Below are 17,275 nucleotides of genomic sequence, written 5' to 3'. Positions count from 1 at the left end.
GTCTCGTCTGCGTGTTAGTGATCTAACTCACTGCGAGCAGAGGAAGGGGCCGTTGGTGGCCCTCCAGCCTCCGAGGAAACTTTCAGCACCTTCTTGTTTGCTTTTCTCGGGTTTAAGTTACACACCTGACAAATCTGTACAAGGAAATCACAGATTTAAAATAAATCACAGCTGCCTTCTTAGGAAGTGAACTATTTCCTTATAATAAAAACAGTCTTGATCATTTCGGTTTCAGTGCACATCCTCTGCAGAGACCAACTCTAAACTCAGGATCTGTGTTTAGGAGGAAAATATTGTTGGTTGTGTTTGCATCCTCCATCAATGTAATACTTTCTGGTCATTAGAATTGGACAATAATGCAGAAATAGAAACATCCTTGTGGCCGAGGGCTTTAAGATGCTGGCAGTGTGCCTGATATGAGTCAGACTGGGGGTCTTTGTTGCTTATTTCCTGTCACCTCTCTATTGTTGCTGGAAAAACCGAAGACAAAAATGCCAGAAAAATACTTTAAAAGGTAATGATCATCTCAGTTCAGTATTGCCATTGATCCTTTTCGTAGAATTATATATTATTAAAATAATAATAGAGAGCTATTTTGGTACTTCAGTGTGTTGATACCACTTTTCAGTAATGCATCCTTCATTTAGTGTTATTACTTGCTACTAACAGCTCTATTATAGGTCAAATTTGATCAGTTTCATACCGGGTAGTGTATAAAGAGACATGGGTTTCTCACCATTAATAACAATTGATAATATTAATAGTATTAAATCTATCACTAAAAACAATTTAGGTGTCTGCAGCATTTTTTCCCCCCAGAGGAAGTAGTCAAATGGTCTGTTATACCATTGTTACAAACCCATTATAAATGGTGCCTCACTAATACTGAGTCAGTGTTACCAGTCTGTTGTTGTAGAATAAGAACTGAAGCTAATGCAATAAAAAAATTGGCACAGAATTACACCTAAAACGTATTTGAAATATCTTCTATTGCACTTAGTATCACTTTAGAATTTATTGCAATAAATATAGACTGCAATGCTGTAAATTAATTCTGTGTGTAGGGTTGCAACGGTATGAGATTTTTATGGTACAATAACTGTCTCAGAAAATAGCGTGGTTTCACGGCATCACAGAATTTATATTATCGGTCAGAATGACCCTTAAAGGAATGAAAACGGAGGGATTATTTTTGGTTGAATAAACATTTTATTACTATGATTGGAACTTGAAACCATTTTGCTAATGGAAATATGTGTAAAAAGTCTCCCCTGAGAAAATAAGTAACATGAAGGGACGATTCAACGTCCAGTTGCATGTTTTCCCCCCAATATTATAGATAAGTAAACAAGTTTATATTACAGTATACCTTGAAACTGGTATATCACTGCAACCGTTGTGTGTAATGAATATTGTGATTATTCAGCCTTGGTCTGGGCTAGTACCAGTACCAGTACCAGTACCAGTATTTCTAGTTCATAGAGAAGCAGCGATTAATTGATTAGTTGTCAACTGTTAATTGCCAACTAATTTAGTTATCGATTAATCAGTTTGAGTGATTTTTTTTTTCTTAGGAAATACATCAATGTTCACTGATTCCAGCTTCTTAAATAATATGTTTTTCTGGTTTCGTTCCTCTATGACAGTAAACGGAATATCTTTGAGTTGTGGACAATTTTTTTTTTTTTATCATTTTCTGCCATTTAATAGACCAAACAATGAATCGATTAATTGAAAAAAAAAAAAAAAATCAACAGATTACTCGACAATAAAAATAAATGTTAGTTGCAGTCCTATCTATTAGTAAAATTAAATAACATTGGTAGATTAGACATTCAGGTTATATATTATAATCTAATACCTGAGTTGATAGGTTATAGATTCACATTATATAACGTATAACTTGCATCATGACACAAAACCTGGTTCTTGAATCATACAGTCAAATTTCCCTCACAAAACATTGTGTACTTGCAGGCTGCATGATGATTTCAGTTTAACTTTCATTATCACACAGACCAGTGTGATGAGCATCTGCTATGTAAATTAGCATCTGATTATCCACACTTCAACAGAGTGATTGGTATCAGAGGATTTCTTAAGTTTTTGCACAATATCACCCCATCTTTACACCGCCTTAGATTCATGACCTTTTAATCATTAACTGGCTTTTTGTCTGAACTGTTCATGTTCAGTTCTTCCCCTTTAAATGAACTGTATTTAAATGCAGCTGCAGATGCTTTTTAAACTGCAGTAAACATGTAAAAAAAAAAAAAAAAAGTATGCAGGAGATATTGTGATGCAGGGGTGTTTGTGTACGTGTTTGTGATTATAGTCGACGCATGACACGCTGAACGAGTGAGGAGCTCATGTGTGTGGCTCCAGTACAGTACGGATCCTGTTCTGCTTGTCTGTTGAGCAATACCTGTTTTTTCTTCCTGGGCCGTAGCATGAAGGGGAAGAAAGAATGCGTTCAGGGAGGTTGGGAGAAATGTGAAGTTTATGTAAGACACACTAGGATTAGCATTGTGTTGGAATCAGGAGTGACATGTTAAATCTGAGGGATAATAAACTGACAGGAGAGAAAGTCCTTTTGGATCAGCTCGTTGTGTTTGTGTTGAGCTTTGAAGGGATCTGATCCATTAGAGGAGAGTCCAGGCCAGACTGAGGATCCTGTTGACTCTTCTGGTGTGTCGCTCTTTTCCACCATGATTCAGTCCAGCTCTTGCAGTAGCATCGCTGCCACTGTGTTTCTGTCAGTCAGCGTACACACACAGGTAAACACAAGCGCACACTCCCTGTGCTAACTGGCACGCTGCCACACACAGGTGTGGCTTCAAGCTGGCTTTCAGTTTACAGACAGTCACAGCCAGTTTACGGTCACCACATCCTCTCCTGTAGGGAGCCAGATTAGGTCTCACATCAAGTCAGTAATAAATCTTATAAGTAGGTATGGGACAATTATTATGCCTTTGAATGGTGTTACAGTGGTGATAACATGATGGTTTTTTGTCCAGTGCCTTGAGTGTTGTGTTGTTTTTCCAGGTTGTGACCAGCTTGTAATGCAGTAAGAAATACGTGAAAAAATCACTGAGTGCATGTATATTTTTGCCGCGTCTAAGGGGAGCAGGTTTGGAATACCTGAATTTCCTTAGATTGAATTTTACAGTTTTACACACCGGCTTCACATTTCTTAAAGGTCAGCTGTGAATTGACAGTAGTTCCTAGATATTTAAGATGTGACACAGTCTGGATCCCTTCTCCTTTTACCACAATATTTGGCTGACTCTGACTTTTCCTACTATAAAAATACATACAAGGAGTTTTACTTACATTGTGGCAGGCGAGACTCGTAGAGCCAGCTTTAAAACTCTGAAATCTTAGTATATAATCTAAATTACCAGTTATCCATGCAATACAAAAAAATAGTATAAATATTAATATTACATATATATCTTAATCAGCTTGTCCTGCCGTCTTTTTATATTTGAATAATTGAACATATGAAAAACACAAAATATGAATATACGTAATTCTTCCAGTGTATGTATGTGTGTACACCCACATACCGATAAATTAATAACTACTTATTTACATATTAATACATTGTTATTGAAATTCAAACCTAATATGCTTTCTCACCTCTGCACAGTTGACCAATCACTGCACACACCTTGGAAAATTACATGATATGATCCAACCAAAGTGTCTGTCGGATAGTCTGAATACCCCTCACGTTTTTGACGTCAGGATTTCTGCAACTGTCAAAGAACTGACAACCCAACATTCACACCTGCTTCATGCTGTGATTGGTCAGCTGTGTAAAGGTGAAAAAGCAAGCAAGGTTTGAATTTCTCTGTTAAACTGAGATTACATTAGCTGTAGTGTCCCTCGTGTGAGGTTTGTGCACCAAAAAATGACTTCATCTTGTCTTTCCTGTTGACTGTGAAAGCTCTTAAAGTTGTCGTGGCGCTTGGCTGTGCACCTCTGAATTTTGTAACTAGTACCTTCTGTGCACACTGGGCCTTTCAGTTAAACAGGGACACCTTCAAGTGAGACTGGCTGGGAGGGTTTTGCCACAGGGACAGTCAAATGGCTTAAAATTTTACAGTCACAGGGTGCGTAAGAACATGAGAGATTGTAAGTGGTAGAAAGAAAGTGAGATACTTCCAATTTGGAGTTAAGTTACAGTAATACTTAGAGTACATAACTGCCATTATTTGTTGGTATGTTGGTGTTTACCACTGTTGCCAGGCGACCTACTTATCTGGTGATGTTCTTCTGCCAACACTTGTTGACTTCTTGCTTGTCCACAAAATATTTTGTTGTACGCTGCTTGTCATTTGGAGGATATTGCAGTGAACAGTGCATTAAGCATAAACGCCTCTGTGCATGCTCGTAGCTTGCGCAACCATCTACAGAGGCCCACGTCACGCTGTCTTGTGTGAACATAAACAAAACTTAAAGCTGTTTTCATTCTTTCCACAACTACCTCTGTCTCTTATTTGTGTACAAACATGTGCAACACTATGTCTTCCAGGAGAGACAGTCTGAAACTGTGTGCTGCTGTTACCCCATATTCAAACATTCATTATTATATACATCAGTATTTAAACATTTAGCATATCCCTGCTCTCTGTGACGGCAAACTTTTCACCCCACCTTTGAGTTAAGTTGTTCAGATAACTATAAAGACATTTGCCTTCTGATGAGGCTTGGCAATTTGTTGTACAAATCACTTTCTTGTCCTACTTTTCAAGTTCCTGTGATGCATTAAAATCTGTCTCTGCATTTACACCAGAGCACTGAATAAGATCAAAATAACTGCTTGGTTGCTCTAAATGCCAGGAAATGGGCTCTCACTGAATAAATTAAGAAAAATGTTAAAAGCTGGTATGTCAGAAGCCTCACTGAACACAGAAGGACGTGCCTGTAAGCTAGTAAATGATCAAAATGTGGACAAAAGGCAGGAAATTCTCTTGTTAACCACAGAAACACCTGACCAGTGAAAGTTTCAAGGGCCAACTTGCCACAGTACGCAGCACAGAACCAGCACTAACATGTTTAACTCTCTGTGTGTGTGTGTGCTTGGATGTCAGTGGCGGTCATTAGTTGTGTGTGTTGACTGGGTGACCTTCTGGACACTGAGACCGTCTTGTGACCTGCAGGGTCACAGGTTGCTTACATGTCTTTGAGCAAGACTCTGAACTACAACCTGGTCCCTTCCCGACCCCCTCGCTGCTGAAACACATGCATGTGTGTCATCTTTTAGATATGCAAAGACACACATTCCTGTGAAATGAAACTTTCCAGAGTCCAAAAAGAATTGGGCAACGACTCATGCACTCACAGAGAAACTGACAGGAAGAAATGAATGGGAGAAGAGAGGGGAAATTTTGAACTTGGCTCTGGGAGCAGGTACAGAAGAAGTCCTGAGTGAATTAAAAAGAGGAAGGTGGTGATAGTGACATGGCAGTGAGCAGATAGAGCAAAGTAAATGATAAAAGAGGGAGTATTTTAGGCCACGGGGATGGAGGGGTGGGCAGCTCCTCACAAGGCCACGCATGCACACACACACAGCCGTTGCTGAGAGACTTTTGGAGAGCAAACAATGAGGGAGTAAAAGGGGAGGAAGCTGAGAACTGGCTTTACACACACTTTTTTAGAAATGGAAAATCTGCTCTGTTGTGCTCTCTGTTACGGCACATTTACCTAATCCCCCGAGTTGGAGCTGTCTGTGTTGTTTGTGCATGTGTGTGCGGCAGTTTGTGGTGATCGCAGAGTTTCAAGGAGCCGGTTTTTGTTTCTGTTTAGATATTCTGTCCTATTAAAAATGATTTAAATGCTGGAGAATAAAAACACGACTCCCCTCTTGGCTTGGCATGTGAAACTATTTTCCATGATGACATCACTGAAGGAGGCAGTGATTAGTCATTTGATTTGATATTTGACACAAGCTGCGACGACTGGGTGTGTATTTTTGGCCGCCGCTCCATTAATCATAGATCCATTTGCCGCAGTAGCTGTCAGATTTTAATGTGGACTTTATTTACGCTTTATGACCCAGTATGTCTTTACAGGAGTCAAGTTCTGAGTGTGCAGCCATCACCAGGAAACCTTACACGTGGCGGACGCACATACATGATAAAAAACTGTCTTGAGCACATATCTGCTGAACTTTGTTAAACCTCAGTGTATCATGAAAATCTCCCTCCCGTCTGCCAGCACTTCCTGTTCATGCGATGATGTATATGAACCCCTTCAGCCGTCTTTTCCAAAAGGAGGGACAGAGATAGCACAGGGGAGGGGGGGGGGGCTCAATCAGTAAAAGTNGGGGGGGGGGGGGGGGGGGCTCAATCAGTAAAAGTGGGTTGACTATTGAAGGGCTGTTGGAGGGGAGCCAGAGGAAGTCATTTATAACCTCAGCAGAGGAGGGACTGTCCACTGTGTGACTGCCTGCTAAAGCATGGGAGCTATGTGTGTGCGAGAGCCCCCGTGAATTGTAGCGCTGCATGACCCTGAATGTAATGCCGTGTGTGACCCACTGTGGGGAATCTGTGCTCTCTTCTGCCAGTGGAAACTATATCGTAGACACCAAGAGACAAGACTGAGGCATAGCGCATATGGTTTGTGTTTTATCCAGTCAAGGCCACTTGTGAAAAGTTACCAAGTCAAAATATGTGAAGTCCAAGCACTTACAGTCAGCATTATTTGGAGTTTTCAACATATAACACAAAGTCCCCTGCCTGTAACTATAAATGTGCAACACTCTGTCTTACTGTAGGTGCAAGAGAACGAAGTTTGAAGCCATTTAAGAAGCAGAAAATCAACTTTATTTAAATATTTTGTCTAGAAATAATTATTTTTTGCAGAGTTGACACTTATAGTATATAATCAAAAAGTTTAAAACATTATTCTAGGGCTGCAACTAATGATTATTTTCACTCTTATTACATCCCTTGATTATTCCTGGAATTAATCAACTAATTGTTTTGTCTATCTACCTTATTCCTGAGGGCACTACTGTAGAAATGATTATGTGCGCAACTTCCTGTGAGACAGCAGAAGTAGCAGTAAGCTAGTTAGTCCCATTAACAAATATTTAACTAATATTAACTTAGCATTTTCTAAAATGTCTTTGCACGGCTCTGGTACCCGTCGCACTGTCCGTGTCTGTAACGACTAACAACCAGTCTAAGCTAATTTTTTGTCTACAGCAACTGTGTGTAGAAAATGTAACCAGAACAAAAAGGGATTGTTCCAGTTGCCAAAGGTGCCATTTATATGAGAAATAATACCACAAGAGTTTCACGAGACATTGCGAAAAAAAGTACTAAATCAGAATTTGTGGAAAAGAATGACACCTAGACTGACAGGTCCGTCACTCAGCGTCAGTACATGATATCCCTGTTTTTCCCCGTCTGACGTCATTCTCAACCTAGTTATAGCTGGCTAGTTATAAAATAAACTCAGCAACATACCTTGAAATATGTATTTAGTCATCATGGCTGAGAATGTGTTACTGACTCCTTGATATCATATAAAAAAATGAATGCCTCAAGTTATTTCTTTTACTACTACTTTATATTACTATTACTGAAGTCTGCTGCTAAATTCAGCTTCAAGTTTGGCTCAGAACAGTTTTTAATAAATCAGAAGTTAACAAAACATGTAAAAAACGTCGTTAACGCAGACGAGCAGAGGATTAGCTGGGAAACACCACATTTATTCACTTTACATGGAGCTAAAGTTAATACTGAATTGTGTTAAAAGTTTGTCGAATGTATTAGTATCTCTTAATAAGTCATCAGAAATCAGAAATCATCTTTAGAAAGAGCAGATGTTCACCTTTAGCTAGCTCGGGCCATGTTTAAGTTAACAATATTTTAACGGAGCAAGGCAGGCTAATTGATAGCGTGCTAGATTGAAAAGGAAAAAGACCACAATGCTTTGAGATGGCTGTCAGAGATGGCAGAGGTATGATCACATAATACCGTTTGAGCTATAACAGGTGATGTGTTCAATGTTTTATTTCCCAATTGCTCTTGGAAAGAAGAATAGAGTACTGTAAACAAACTGTTACCATTAGAAAACGCTGGTTTCATGCAAGGTGTCATGGGGGCCAGGAACAAGGTGGATAAAATGTCAGAAATAAATGTCTTAATTTTCCCAGATTTTTATGTGTCAAGATGGTCAAAGACGGTCCACACCCGCAGCTATGTTTTGCTCTTGAGTCAGCCGGCCGGGTTGTTGTTGATGCTGCCCCTGTTAAGTCAGTGAAAGCAGTCTGGCTTCCTGTTATCTATGCTATTTATCATCTGTAATTTCATTACTGGAATAATAAATAATAATAAAAATGTCCCATTATCGTGGATCATTTATCTGCTTGTGCATCCCTAAAGTGATTAAATGAGTTCAGTGAGTTCAGTCAGTATCATACATTTGTTTTCATTGCAGTTAATGGAAGGTTAATTTTTTCAGTCTAGACAGGGTGCTGGGGAGTTCAATGATGAGAGTCAAAAATCATTTTTAAATTATGTTTTTCCTTTATTTAGGTTACTTAAATTAGATCGTTAACATCCTACACAATCATGCTGAAATACTCATGCACTCATTAAATTTGACCACATTTTGTTAAAAGCACCAAGTAAGTTTTATTTCCAGGAGTTAAAGATGATTTTTTAAATTAACTTTTTTTCTATTCTTTTTTTTTTTTGGTCGTTAAAAGTAGTTCTTGGAATTAATTTGAGTCTTGAGTGGACAGAAACATTCACAGTGTTGATGAAGAAGGCTTTTGTGTTTGCTTTTTTCAGATATTGCTTGTTTTCCAAATGATTTTTAATGACAGTAAAACTTGAATGTTAGTGAAAAAGGTTTTAATAGTATTTGTGTTATCTGTGTTGCAGTATGCCTGGGTACAGACATGAAGCTGGCCCTGCCCTCCAGCCTGGAAAATCACTACGAGACCCTGAAGCTGCTCTACACCGGCTGCCAGGTTGTCCATGGCAACCTGGAGATCACACATCTTCATGGAAACCCTGACCTATCCTTCCTACAGGTAGATACAGAGCAGAGGTTGTGTTAGACTTTTTTGTTTGTAGTAGATCATCCTCAGTGTTCTAATTGGTCAAAATTATTTTTTCAGCATTGTTAGAAACATTCAGTCAGTGACAGAAAATATTTGGTTAACGCGACCTCTGATACAAAGTGTGTTTATTCTGCTGCATAAAATTACCCAAAATAAGCATATTTATGAGTTATTAAACAAATGAGAAGGAATTAAAGTCAAGTATTAAGTTGCTTAGCTGAGTTCGCTCCAATTGTTTTAGCCAGGCCACTTGTTTTTGTTGCCACATCTGACTCATCATTTTGTTTTCTTCTTCAGGGGATCGTGGAGGTACAGGGCTATGTACTTGTAGCCCATGTGTCAGTGAGTCTGTTGCCTTTGGACAACCTTCGGATCATAAGAGGCAGCCAGCTGTACAACTCCAGCTACGCCCTGGCTGTGCTAGAAAACACTCAGGGTGGACAGGGGCTCAGGACACTCCGGCTTCGTAGCCTCACAGGTCAAATAATCCTATAGTAGAGCTCAGAGTTGATGCCCAAACCCAGTATGACCAGACTAGACTGAACTGGAGTTGGGACTGCATGTTTGAGCTTTTGGCTCGTTAATGTTAACAATATCTTTGTATCGTCTCCCCTGCAGAGATCCTGTTGGGTGCGGTGTATATTTGGGGGAACCCCCAGCTGTGCTTCCCAGACCCCCAGAACATCGTCTGGAGGGACACTTTGGACGAAAAGAACATCGACGCCAGGCTGCACCGACTGCAGCCTCGGGCCCCTAAATGTGAGCAGCTGATTGATTGATTGAAATATTGAACATCCCACTGGGTAGTACAGGAAGAGAAGCTTCACTTGTTTCCTGTGTGCCATAGTAAATACAAAACGGCTAATGTGACAGCACATTATGTAAAGGCATGTCTTTAGCAACACTAGTGCTGTGGCTCTAGTCCCCATCGATACATTTTAGTGACTTTGATGATCCTCTAATCACCCAATATTTTGTTTTATGGCCATATACTTTAAAAACTTACAACATTCCCATTAACCCCAAACCTAATGTTAAGGGCTAATCAGGTGATATTAGCATGCTAACAGGCTAAACTAAGATGATGAACTCAGGAAATTTGAATTTGTAGCAGTAGCCTCTTTGTCTTGTTTTCTCCTGTTTAATTGTGGGTGCTCAGCTCTCCTCATTTGCTGTTGTGTTCCTTCTGGTTCAGGTCCAAGTTGTTCGCCTGCATGTGGGGAAAGCTGCTGGGGAGAAACAGCACAGGACTGCCAGACCTGTAAGTTAACATCATGTGCAAACTGTGACACCGACACTATTTAGTAGGGGTGATACAGTATACAGAGGTCACGGTTCATCGCACGGTTTTGTGCTGCATGAAAAAACGAACACATAATTTAAACATTTCAGTGTTTCCCACTGAATTACAGTTGCAGTAGTATGGTAGCATGATGTACAATACGAAAATCCGTCTTTTAAATGCGTCCGTGTCCCTTTGTATCATTTTGTGACCCCTCTCTAAATTCTGACGTTTTTGAGGGTCCATTAATGCAGCGCAGGCGGAGCTCCTCATGAATTTTTCTTTTTCTCAGCTGCGCAATGTGAGTCACAGGGTGGATTCATCTGTTGATCTGTTCAGAGCTGATCATATCAGGTATATGGAGAGGACCAGCTGCTGCAGAGGCGAGCTAGACTCAGTTTAGACCCAGTAGAATGAACGATTAAGTTTAATTTTCAATGCGCCTGATGTTTTTCTGCTCCATCTGTGCCAAGACTGGGCGCTGCGCTCTGACAGTGTGGTACTATAAATAACTGAACAGTGTATATGTATTTTAACAGCGCTCTTAAAGAACGGTTCAGCTCCAAAAATAGAGAATCTATTTGTGGCAGCAGGTGTTTGATTGTGATTGTGTGGGAATTCCTGCAGTTCTTTTAATTTATTTGAGCACAGAGTAGTGCAAGTGTCAAAGACAAAAGACATAGACAACATCCTCTTGCCGGGGACTGAGGTAACTTTTTGCCCACTGGTAAAATATTTTCATTATAAAAATAAGGAACATTTTAACTGTTCTGTAAGAACACTGAACAAGCACTTTCCCAAAAGGCAGCAGGTCACACCAGGCTATAAAAGTGAAAGCATCTCTTATGCTATGAAACTGAAAATACAAAATCTATCCATCCATTTTCAACCGCTTATCCAAAGCTGGGTCATGAGGGCAGCAGGCCGAGCAAGTGTTGCTGGGGAGAGAGACGGCTGGAAAACACAAAAATTAAAAAAAGCTTGTGCGTTAGGAGCTTTGTTTCAATAAGTTTCATCATGGCTATATTTAAACATTCAAAACACTCAAACATCCATCATCTTGGTGATCAGCACATCTGGGTGATGTTGTTGAGTGTGCATTTGCATGTTCAATGTGTTTCCATTCACATATCCCACAACGGCCGACTCACCGTCCTCGTCTTATACACCCCTCTCTGTTGCTGTTGTAGCTTACCGGGAAACCACAAGTGGGTCCTCCAGCTCTGCCCTTTTTGTTTGCTTTCACCATAGTGTGACTAAGACTGATTTATAGTTGTGCGTAGGTTCTATGCGGACCCTATGCCTTAACCTATGAATGTGGACTCTGCCACATTTACACTTGTGCAGTGATGTGTCTGTATTGCTCTGATATTACACCACCAGAGCGCTAGTTGGCGGCGGGGTTTCTGTGACACTGTGTTGAGTTGCTGCAAAGCGCTGTAAAGTTTGATTGATTCACAGCACACATAAAACACACATAACACATGGTTTAATATCAACAATATTGAACACAAGTTCAAAATTCTGCCTGTGTCTGGACTGTGACCCCGTATGGTGACAATTTTTTATGAATGCGTGAACAATTACAGCCCTCCTATTTGGTTTTCACTGGAACAAGTCCAGAGCAGGTGAAGTACAGCTGAAAACTTTAACTTTTCATTTTTGTTTAAAGTGACCCGTATTAAATGTGCATCTGGCTGTCAGCGGTGTAAAGGTCCCCTTCCCAGTGACTGCTGTCACATGCAGTGTGCTGCTGGATGCACAGGACCCAAAGACTCAGACTGTCTGGTAAATTACACACACACACACACACACACACACACACACGCACACATGTATTATCAGACATTTGTTTGTTCGATGTAATCTCAAAGTGTTGTTCGACACTCTTTTGTCATTTCTGGAGTAACGTGTTTCCTCATTTTTCTTCTCTCCAGGCTTGCCGCCACTTCAACGACAGCGGTGTGTGTAAGGAGAGCTGTCCTCCTCCCACTATCTACGACACTGTCACCTTCCAGACCAAATCCAACCCAAACAAGAAGTTTAACTTTGGTGCCACCTGTGTCAAGACATGTCCTTGTGAGAACTTATTTTGAAGTTTATCCATGAAAGCTAAAACACAGTGCTCAGTAATTGACTGTGCAGCTCTGCTGGTGCACCTGATGAATAAGTGTCTTGCTGCAGGGCGCCTTGATGTTAGGAGATGCTGATGGGAAAAGGAGGAGAAAAGATTATCTATTCGCTTTCCTTGCCAAAATTTTCACACTCCAGGGATTCACTCCTGGCAATGTGACAATTACATTCCTGCTACTCTGATGCTTTAGGCTACCAGCTTCTCATTTCATCATACATGATTCATTTTCTTCTTGCTGCAAAGACGCCCTCTGAACACTTTGTCTCCCCTCCTCCTTTGTCTGTAGATAACTATCTGGCTATGGAAGTGGCTTGTACTTTGGTTTGTCCCGGAGCCAACCAGGAAGTTGTCATCAGCAGCCCCGATGGAAACGAGACGCAGAAATGTGAAAAGTGCGAAGGAGACTGTCCCAAAGGTGGGAGTCATTGTGTTTTGTCGGTAAATTTACATTTGGGCAAGATACAGTGTTTCCATACACTTTGTGGCCGCTTTTTTAAGTTCACCTGTGCACCTACTTCAGCAGTGTAATGCACCGCGTCACAAAGCACACGTCATCTCAAACTGGTTCCACAAACATGACAATGACTTCACTGTGGTCCAATCTCAATCCCATAGAGCTGCCGAGAAATCTGCAGCAACTGCTTGATGCCATCACGTCTGTAAGCAAAAATGGATCATAGCCAATATTAGAAAGGTGTACGTAATAAAGTGGCCACTGAGTGTAAACAGTAGCTATCCAGACCTCCAACAGGGGAAAAACAATTTCACACTATGTGGCTCAAATGTTACACCTAACATTTATACATAATGGTGTGGAGTAATTTAAGTCATGCATTCTATACATGCATGACACGGTGCTTCAGTACAGGTGATTATGATTAGTGCTGCATGTACTGATGTTCTGATGCCACGTGTGCTGACGATGCAAAGTGATCCAACCTGTTTCTGCCGTAGCTTGTTGTTGTTACACCTGAATCAGGACAATTAGATAACTTGGATAAGTTAAGCTTTGTAAAAAGCAGGCACAGTGCCAGGACTTCAATTTTGGCTGAGCCTTTTAATAATAGAGTTAATACTGTTCGCATTCCTTTAAGGGTTTCTAACAGCATACGACAACAATTTCAATGCCAAGATAAGTTATTATTTATCTGGGACAGTTTGTATTTATTATAAACAGCACATGCAGTTGATGCTCAAATTGTACACTAGACCAATGCATCCATGATTTCAAACACATATTATAATTCTTTATAAAGAAATACCATCTTGTTTGATGATCTGGCTGGATTATTATTTGTTTAACCCTTTGACATAGGAAAAAAAGGCAATGAGCAACTTGGTAAGAATTGTCCCACAAATTGCAAAACAAAAAAAAAGATTTTGAAAATTGTAAAACAAAAAATCTGAAAAAATAAAGACAAGGAAAACTATATTTATAGTTATGATAATTATAATTATTCAATTTTAAAATTATGTTACAGAATTATTATAATTATTTATTACTATTTCCAGGTCATTTCTTTGTTTGTTTTTAACTTTCCTTCTCTTCCTCTTTTTTTATTTTATTATTTTCTTCTAATTTCTTGGATCATTTCCTCTTTTGTTGCTCATTGCCTTCTCCCCATGTTTTTAAAAGACATCAAACCAATTTGCTCAGGTTTCAAAGGGTAAAAGTGATCGCAGGAGGAGAGAGAGATCTAATGGTTGGTGAGCTAGATTGACAAACCACTACCTCAAACAATTTGTCAATCACCTTTTACCCTTGATTTTTAATGCGATACTGCACACTATATTTTACTGTATGCTGATGATATCCTGGTTTATATGGAGGGTTGTTGATCATTCTTTTTCTGTTATATTGAACATTGTTGGTAAGTTCAGTTTAACTTTTGGATGCAAGATAAATTAGTTAAAATCCGTTGTCATGGTTTGTATTACAGTGTGTTATGGTCTGGGCATGGACAACCTCGGCGTCATGGAAAACCACGGCGTCACCATGGTAACATCTTCCAATGTGGAGAAGTTCAACAAGTGTAAGAAGATTTTTGGCAGTCTGGCCTTTCTCCCTCAGAGCTTTGTAAGGTAAGAGACACACGCCATTTAAACTTTACTTCAATAACCACAAATGGCAGCTTAATGCCCGAGACTTTATACTGCCACAGAGCCACATCCCTTCCGTTCAGCTCTTCAGATATTTGAGTTTACAGCAACTTTTGTAGAAGGTGCTTTGTGCAAGTCGAGAGGAAAAGTCGCCACCCGGGCCAAACCCTTTAGATCCCTGCACTCAAATGTACTTCAAACCCAGACTTGAATGTTTTTCACTTTTACAGTATCTTTGTGTCAACAAAAAGAAAAAGAAGTGCTTTTGTGGCTTTTCTCTACATTGGGGTTATTTAATTTAAATGGAATCTAATGCAAACACAGTAGAGACATTTCTATGCTCAAGAGTAAAGAGTAGAACGTGTATACAGTGATAACATATACAGTATATGTCAAACTAGTCAGCTGCCTCACCAGTCACTCTGTGGATGTTAAATAAAGGATTGGCCGATCGGCCTACGTGACACCGACTGAAGCTGAGATGCCTGATAAATCATCTTGCGTGCGCCAATTGTTCATAGTGAAAGTGTGAAATGTAAACACAAGTCTGAGATAACCTGCACCACTGGACCTTTGATCAGTCAATATAGATTTTATAAGAAGATCATCTAGAAATAATGTATGTTAAATTGCTGTTGTTTTCATATTATGCTGTTATTGTTTAGGGACCCTGCGAGTAACACATCAGGCCTGACCCTGGAGCAGCTGAGCTCCTTCAAGAATCTGGAGGAGATTACAGGTACCGAACACTGAGGAGAACAGTGAGGAAGAATTTGTTGAATTCAAAACTGTTGCAAATGTAATAATTATCCAGATATAACCACATAGAGGTCTTTGTGTACAGAGCACACTGTGTCTCCTCTGTTAGTCCTTTAGCATCTTTGTTTGGTTTTGCTCTGCAGGTTATTTGTACATTGATGCCTGGCCAGAAAAGTGGGCTAACCTGAGTGTGTTTGAGAACCTGAAGGTGATCAGAGGCAGGATGCTCTACAAGTAAGACTTTAAAACTGACTGACATGTCTGTCTTTATTTCCTCTACGCAGTTTTTCACCAATGTTATTTTAGTTGCTTGCACATATGATATAAAATACATTTTTCTTTTTAATACAAACCCTTTTATTGATTGTGTTATCAACAAACTACAAACAAACTGGAAGCAAACAATGACTGCTCATGTTGCTCATGTTTTTCACCTCATATAAGGAAGCACTATGAACGTACATGTTGAAAAATGAAAATAGATAAGTAATAATTTAATTACTCAGTTACTCTGACATTAAGTGTAAGTGAGATGAATGTAGAAAAAAGAAACTAAGAATTTTATTTTACAAACAAACACATAGGTCTTTAACTTAAAAGAATAGTTTGGTGTATAAACTACAATAGATGGCGGTCGACTCCAGAGTTTGGAGAAGCAGGCAGGAGTACCGCCACGGAAGCTAAGCAGTGAACTGCTGTCGACAGGGGCTGCAGCAAAATATATTTTAGCCACCTAAAAAAATCAGTTCAAGTGTACGCTATATGTAGAATATTTTTACTGCTTTACTTACTTTACTACAGTCCTTTCTGACTGGGAACATAAGCATTATCTATCCTCGCTTCAAAGCAACCAGACTCCTCTGACAAAGATAGTAATTTTACCTTGCAGAACATTTAAATTGCTGGTCTACTGTGGCGTCAGGCGGTTAGTTAGTTTGTGTCATGTCTAACTTGCGATGAATCCGAGCTAAACTCCAAAGTCGCACAATAACACAAACAAATTGACGTTACAAGGCAGCAGTAGATTGACTTTTTTGGGTGGCTAAAGTACGTTTTGCTGCTGGCCTGCTCCACAGCAGTGCATTGCTAAACTCCTGTGATGGTACCCCTGTTTGCTTCTACAAACTGAGCGCATACCAACCGCCATCTACAATGACTATGGATAATACTTCATACAGCACCACTTAAAAAAATCTACACAAGTATGTATACCAACTAGACTATCTGTGAGCGTGAAGGTGGATGTGGTTCCCACGATGGAAAGCTATCACACATAGGTTAAAAAATGCAAATGTGTCACTGCAAGTTACTGTCTTCATGTCAACCCACACTGGGTCTCATTCATGAAAAGTGAGTAAATCTGTGTGTAGATTTGCACATAAAAGCCTACTGTACTAAAAACCTACTCCGGATTCAGGAACGCTGCGGGAAACTCAGATTTGATCGTAAACACGTGTGTATGATCATGAATGACAGCGCGCTCCTGGTAATCAGCAATTAGCATAAATCCCCGCCCATGAATATCCAATGACCACCATATAAGGAGGTGTAGGTGCATCCAGTCGACCTGTCAGTCATGGCGCAAACAAAGACAGAGAGGGAAAGAAAAAAGAATTTTTCCGAAGCGGAGATTGAAATAATTTTGGGTGAAGTGGACTTAAGAAAAAACATTTGATTTTCTTCAGTTAGTAGTGGTGTGACAGGGACAGACAAAGCGAAGGCCTGGAGGGAGGTAACAGATGCTGTTAATGTTGTCTCCGTGGTACAAAGAACCATGTCAGAGGTGAAGCCTAAATGGTTTGATATGAAACTGGAGGCAAAGAAACGCGTAATAGGCCGTAAGGTGAATCAGAAAAAGTCTCACAGAAACTGATTTCCACTCCGACATCTAAGAGTGGGCTACAATGAGTAC

The 17,275-nt window shown here is 39.9% G+C and overlaps 1 protein-coding gene across 2 annotated transcripts in view; it reads left to right on the top strand.

The window, feature by feature from the left end:
• Positions 1 to 17,275, top strand: part of erbb2 (erb-b2 receptor tyrosine kinase 2) — a 36,248-nt gene that overhangs the window by 3,393 nt on the left and 15,580 nt on the right. For both annotated transcript variants that reach the window (XM_050059731.1, XM_050059732.1), the window contains exons 2-11: positions 8,907 to 9,058; positions 9,386 to 9,566; positions 9,707 to 9,847; positions 10,284 to 10,349; positions 12,043 to 12,158; positions 12,308 to 12,449; positions 12,791 to 12,919; positions 14,445 to 14,586; positions 15,270 to 15,343; positions 15,507 to 15,597. In XM_050059731.1, the coding sequence (XP_049915688.1) occupies positions 8,907 to 9,058; positions 9,386 to 9,566; positions 9,707 to 9,847; positions 10,284 to 10,349; positions 12,043 to 12,158; positions 12,308 to 12,449; positions 12,791 to 12,919; positions 14,445 to 14,586; positions 15,270 to 15,343; positions 15,507 to 15,597 (1,234 nt within the window). The remainder of the gene's footprint in view (positions 1 to 8,906; positions 9,059 to 9,385; positions 9,567 to 9,706; positions 9,848 to 10,283; positions 10,350 to 12,042; positions 12,159 to 12,307; positions 12,450 to 12,790; positions 12,920 to 14,444; positions 14,587 to 15,269; positions 15,344 to 15,506; positions 15,598 to 17,275) is intronic.

This window comes from Epinephelus moara, chromosome 13 (assembly GCF_006386435.1).
Source record: "Epinephelus moara isolate mb chromosome 13, YSFRI_EMoa_1.0, whole genome shotgun sequence".
Classification (NCBI taxonomy): domain Eukaryota; kingdom Metazoa; phylum Chordata; class Actinopteri; order Perciformes; family Serranidae; genus Epinephelus; species Epinephelus moara.
This window is presented reverse-complemented; position numbering and strand designations above follow the sequence as displayed.